This window comes from Hipposideros armiger, unplaced genomic scaffold, assembly GCF_001890085.2.
Source record: "Hipposideros armiger isolate ML-2016 unplaced genomic scaffold, ASM189008v1 scaffold_2110, whole genome shotgun sequence".
Lineage (NCBI taxonomy): Eukaryota > Metazoa > Chordata > Mammalia > Chiroptera > Hipposideridae > Hipposideros > Hipposideros armiger.
Genome location: NW_017733458.1, coordinates 28,167 through 33,350, shown reverse-complemented (window position 1 = coordinate 33,350; position 5,184 = coordinate 28,167). Strand labels below are relative to the sequence as shown.

At 47.9% G+C, this 5,184-nt stretch overlaps 1 protein-coding gene across 1 annotated transcript; it reads left to right on the top strand.

Moving 5' to 3' along the window:
* The first annotated feature begins 216 nt into the window (after positions 1-216).
* LOC109378535 (mast cell protease 3-like) lies at positions 217-3,128 on the top strand. Its single transcript, XM_019634883.1, has 5 exons — positions 217-415; positions 1,376-1,499; positions 1,966-2,101; positions 2,286-2,543; positions 2,898-3,128. The coding sequence occupies exons 1-5, from the start codon at positions 361-363 to the stop codon at positions 3,057-3,059; spliced, it is 735 nt and encodes a 244-aa protein (XP_019490428.1). The 5' UTR covers positions 217-360; the 3' UTR covers positions 3,060-3,128.
* Positions 3,129-5,184: the final 2,056 nt, after the last annotated feature.

Below are 5,184 nucleotides of genomic sequence, written 5' to 3'. Positions count from 1 at the left end.
CTCAATAAACGGTCTAGAGAAACCAAGGAAATGAGAAGTTCTTGCATGCACCACAATGAGACTCAGGTTTCTGGGGCTCTGGAACCTGCTATTGGCTAATACAGCATCCTCCAAACCCCCAACTTGTAACCAGCGGTTAATGTTTTCAGCTGGTATGGTTAGTACCGAGTCAGAGCTACAGGTGCTTATGTCATTACTGATAAGTTCTTATTCCATCAGGCTCGAATATTTCTCCAGACAGCTGTGTCAGGCACTCAAATAGAGCCTTACGCGATAAAGGCCACAGCAACGGAGAGCCCTGGAGTTAGAAGACCAAGAAGAAGGACCAGCAGCTCTGACGTCCGCCACATTTCTGAGAAGATGCAGACACTTCTACTCCTGATGGCCATTCTTCTGTTCCCCAGGACGGAGGCAGGTGAGTGACTGTCCCCTCCAACAGATGCCCAACCCCACCCCACACTGTCACAGCCATGTGCAGATGCTACACATCCTGGACCTGGTCCTTCCCCAGGAACTTTCTACCTCTAGGTTCAGCCTCCCTGAAAGACCAGTCTATCTGATGCTGAATAAGCACTCCACAGGAATGGCAGGGCAGAAGCCTGTTTTCCATGAGATCCAGTGGGTACTGTGCCTTTCCCAGATCCTATCCTTCTCATCTGGAATGTGGGTTAAATTACAAACCCATTAGAAGAAGGCTAGAAGCTGGGAATGACAAATAATTAATTTCCAGGGAAGGGCAGTTAAAAAAGGGCAAGTTTCTGTAATGAAAGTAAGGCCCTCTCATGTTCTAACTCAATATCTTAAAATCTACCCTCAATCTCCTCCCCCTTCTCCAAGGTTTGTCATTTCTGTGCTGCCCAGGAGAGAAGCTGACACAGTTGATCCCCGAGTTGTTGGCATCCTAGTCCCCTTAACACTTGTTATTGGCTGGTTCAGACTCAAGTTCTCTCTGGTCATTTTCTCCATCACAATGTTCTGAGGATTACACACCTGCAGCAGCTCAGTGAGTCTGGGAAACAAAAATGGAGAGAAGACCCAGAGAACCTCAGGGAAAGCAAGTGCCAGGATGTACAGGGCCTTCGCTGCTTGTTCCAAAACAAATCCTGTCTACCCACACATGTCTGCAACTGTAACTAAGGAATAAGGACTGCTCTTCTCTTTGTCACAGGGACAATCTGAGTCTTGTGGGTCACTTGGCAGGCCAGCAATGCTGCCTCAGGAACCCGTAGGACCCCTTGTTGGTTACGGATGACTACTACAGACCCCACCATCTGCCACAGCACTCCTCCCCGCCCTGCTCCAGTTTGTCCCAGTCTCTCTTGCTCCAGCCCTTGGCTCCATGAGCACAGCAAGCAGGGCAGAATTTTTCTTTCAGGGGAAATCATCGGGGGCCATGAGGCTAAGCCTCACTCTCGTCCCTACATGGCACATCTTGGGAACTGTGGGGGTTTCCTTGTGCGTGAGGACTTCGTACTGACAGCAGCTCACTGCTGGAGAAGGTGAGAAGTAGAATCCGGGACCCACCCATTCTGTAGACACCTGGCAGGGAACACTCATCTTAGGGGCTGTAGACTTCAGCCACCTACTCACACAGAGTAGCTCTTCCAAAGACAGGTAAGTTTTCGGAGAGATGGTCAGGTCAACGCAAGTGGCCTGTTGAAGAGAGAGGGGACTGATCAATGGTGGCTCGGGAAGGAGCCTGAGGTTGTGCCCTGGAACCCAGCGTGCAAATGTGAGACCATCACAGGTTTGCTTAGAGACAGGCAAGCTCAACACAGTGAGGCCTGCTCCATGAACTGCCACTGAGCCTGAACTGCCAAGAAGCAGGGGGCACACACATGCTCAGTCCCAGAGACCCTATCATTCCTCTCCACTGCAGTCCTGCCATGCCCCAACTGTCCTCTTTCTTTCACGGCCCCTGGGCTATATCTCCTGTGACTACATCACCCTCTCTGGTCTCTGCAGCTCAATTACTGTCACCCTGGGAGCCCACAACATCAAGCAGAAAGAGGAGACCCAGCAGGAAATCCTGGTGAAAAGAGCCATACGCCACCCAGACTATAATAATCCTCCACACTGGAACGACATCATGTTACTGCAGGTAGGGCTCCACTGGCTCTTGGACACTTTAATCCCAGGGTTTTCTGTCTGCATGACCTCTGTCCCATACTCCTTCCCAGGATGGTCCTTTGACTTGTCCCAGGGCCATTAAGATTGTAACCACAGGACTGACCCTGCAGGCTGTGGGCCACGGGTAGATTAGAATTCCTGTCTTCTGCCTTCAGCTGGAGAAGAAGGCCAAACTGACTGCCGCCGTGAGCCTCATCAATCTGCCCTCAATGAGAGACAAGGTGAAGCCAGGGATGGTGTGCAGTGTGGCCGGATGGGGGCGCCTGGCTATAAACACCAGAGGTGATGGAAAACTGCACGAAGTAGAGATTGAAATACAGAGCAACAAAAAATGCATTTCTCGCTACAAACATTACAACAACATCATCCAGATATGTGTGGGGGACCCGAAAAAGATTCAGACTACTTTTAAGGTAAGATCCCAGAATGGTCCATACCCAGCACAGTCGAGCTTTGAGGAGACCCAGGGCTGTGGCAACCACTCATATGGCTATGTCCTCAGACATTCCACTGATCCAGTCTCTGGTGCTGTCTCTCTGGAGGGAATGAGAGACTGACCCTCAGCCACATATGGACAGAAGCTTTATGCACAAGGGAGAAGGGAACCATCAGAGCCAGGCTAAAACCCTTGGAATTGAGGAGGCAACAAGGCCTTCCCTGGCACTGCTCTCCCATGCTGTGCCCTAACAGAGACCACCCATCTCTGGGGGAAAGGAGGGCAGGACCAGGAGGAGGTCCAATTCAGTCCCTCATCTCTCTGCCCACAGGGGGATTCCGGGGGCCCCCTCATATGTAACAACATGGCCCAAGGCATTGTCTCCTACGGAAACACCAGTGCAAAACCTCCAAGAGTCTACACCAGGATCTCGAAGTTTTTGCCCTGGATAAAAAGAACAATGAGACGCTTCAAACTGCTGAGATCACAGTGAGCCACCCTGGAATTGATCCGTCCATCTTCTCTGAGGCAAAGGCCAATACTGCATTGGGCTGAGAGGGTATAGGCTATTCAGCAAGATACTTAATAAACTTCATCTCTTGACTGAAAATCATCGATTCCTTCTTTATTCACCAAAACATTTATTAATTACCTACTGTTGTGTCCAGCAACCATATGTTCAAATTTCCGATCTCTTATATGCTTCCCCCTTCAGCATAACTAATGTTTCATCTCTACAACAAAAATTTGTGCTGCATCGATACCAAACTCCTTCCAAATACACCTCCCAGAACCAGCTCTCCCTGCCAGGCTAAATGTAAGTTCCATCAGGAAAAAGTGACCCTCTTCTACACAACCCTCTTATCCCACTCATATTCCTCTCCTACTTCGTTCCACACCTACACCCTACCCCATTAGCAGAACCCAGGACCAATATGCAGCATAAAAGAATCCAGAAACTGAAAGAAGGATGAGCTAGAAGCTCTGGGGTAGGGAACCATTTCTCCGCAAGAACAGAAAGGGGTGGGAAGCTTTTGTACGGGTGTAATTTCACCCCACGAAGCACTCTTTCCCCAATTCACAGCACCTTGTAAGCCTGAGAAGTTTCAGGAGGGCCCTTCAGTACGCCCAGCCCCAGCTCAAGTGCGTGTCACAGCCCTGTCTTGGGCCCAGAGCTCAGTGGAACCTCTGTGTCCTGGCAGCCCATCCTCCTGAAGCCCAAAATGACCTTGCGGGTGCTCTTTCATCTTCACCTGTGCCAGCCTCTCCTTAGCTCCCACTGTTCTTGTGTGTGTGTGTGTGTCTGTGTGTCTGTGTGTCTGTGTGTGTGTGTGTGTGTGTGTTTGTGTGTGTGTGTGTGTGTCTCCAAAGGCAACTCACTATAATGAAAGGTATTACTTTCAAGGGTATTTTTCTATTGTTTCAAAAGTTAATTCTCTATTAAGAGAATTTTTTCTTCTATTTTTCAACAATCTCTAAATCTTTCATAAGATTGCATTCAGAAAAGTAACCTCATTTTAAAACATCCACCTTAGAGAAGGCTGGACTGAAACAGAGTGGTTCGCTGAATGTTGGCCATTGATAAGTACACTACAATCAGGGAAAATGTATGTTGGGTATAAGAGCAATACTTATTCATCCTAGAAAGATACTTAAATACATAAATAAGAAAATGAAAACTACCAAGAATTCCACCATCCAGGAATGATCACTGATGCTTAAGCATGTTACTTCCATTCTTTCTCTGTTTTCATAAGATGCTGTTCCTTGAACAAAACTGGGATTCGACTGTTTATAACCATCATGTTTTCCTTTAAATCTCTCTTTCCTCTGCTGTCACACTGCTGACAGAGTTGGGATAATTTGTTCACAACATATATGAGTGCTTGGCCCAAGGACATCAGAGACTGGGTTCTCTGGACACTGGACAGAGAAAACTTAGTGGAGAACTGTTAGGATAGTCGGCATCCATTTCCCCATAGCCTAACAAGAGTAACTAGCATTTCTTGAGGGGAATTGACCACACAGAAGCTCTATGATTTGGGTGAGACACTCCCCTCCTTAGCCCAAGGGGTGCTAAGTCACCAAAGCATAAAACAATCAGGCCACTCAACTCCAACTGGTTGAATGATGACTTGTTTCCATCCAATGAATATCAATTCCAGGACTTGTGTTTAAAATTGTGGGGTAAGAGAAGCTCGTACTTCTCTGTCACAGAATATTTCTATTTAAAGAGGGAATCTAAATGTCCCAAAAATATGAGGCTGCACTGCTGGTACGATAAGAAATGGAGTGACCATTTGGTGTATTGAGGTTAGTCCAGGAATACCTGAACCTCAGGCAAGTTCAGCCTCTAACTCACCACCCAGCAGACCCCTCACCATAGCCCTTAGCACCCCGTCCTCTACCCACAGGTTCTCCGTCTATTCCAGCAAACCTTCGGCTTCTGAACGGCAGGGCCATTCACTCATACCACTAAACATAGCTTGCTAAATAATTATTCATGATTTCATCACAAAGGAAAACCAGTCAGGAAACATGAAATGGAAACATTCTTGATTTAATCACTGAGGGACTTCTGGGGTTCCAGACCCTCTGCTGGCTGTAGCCACAACCTT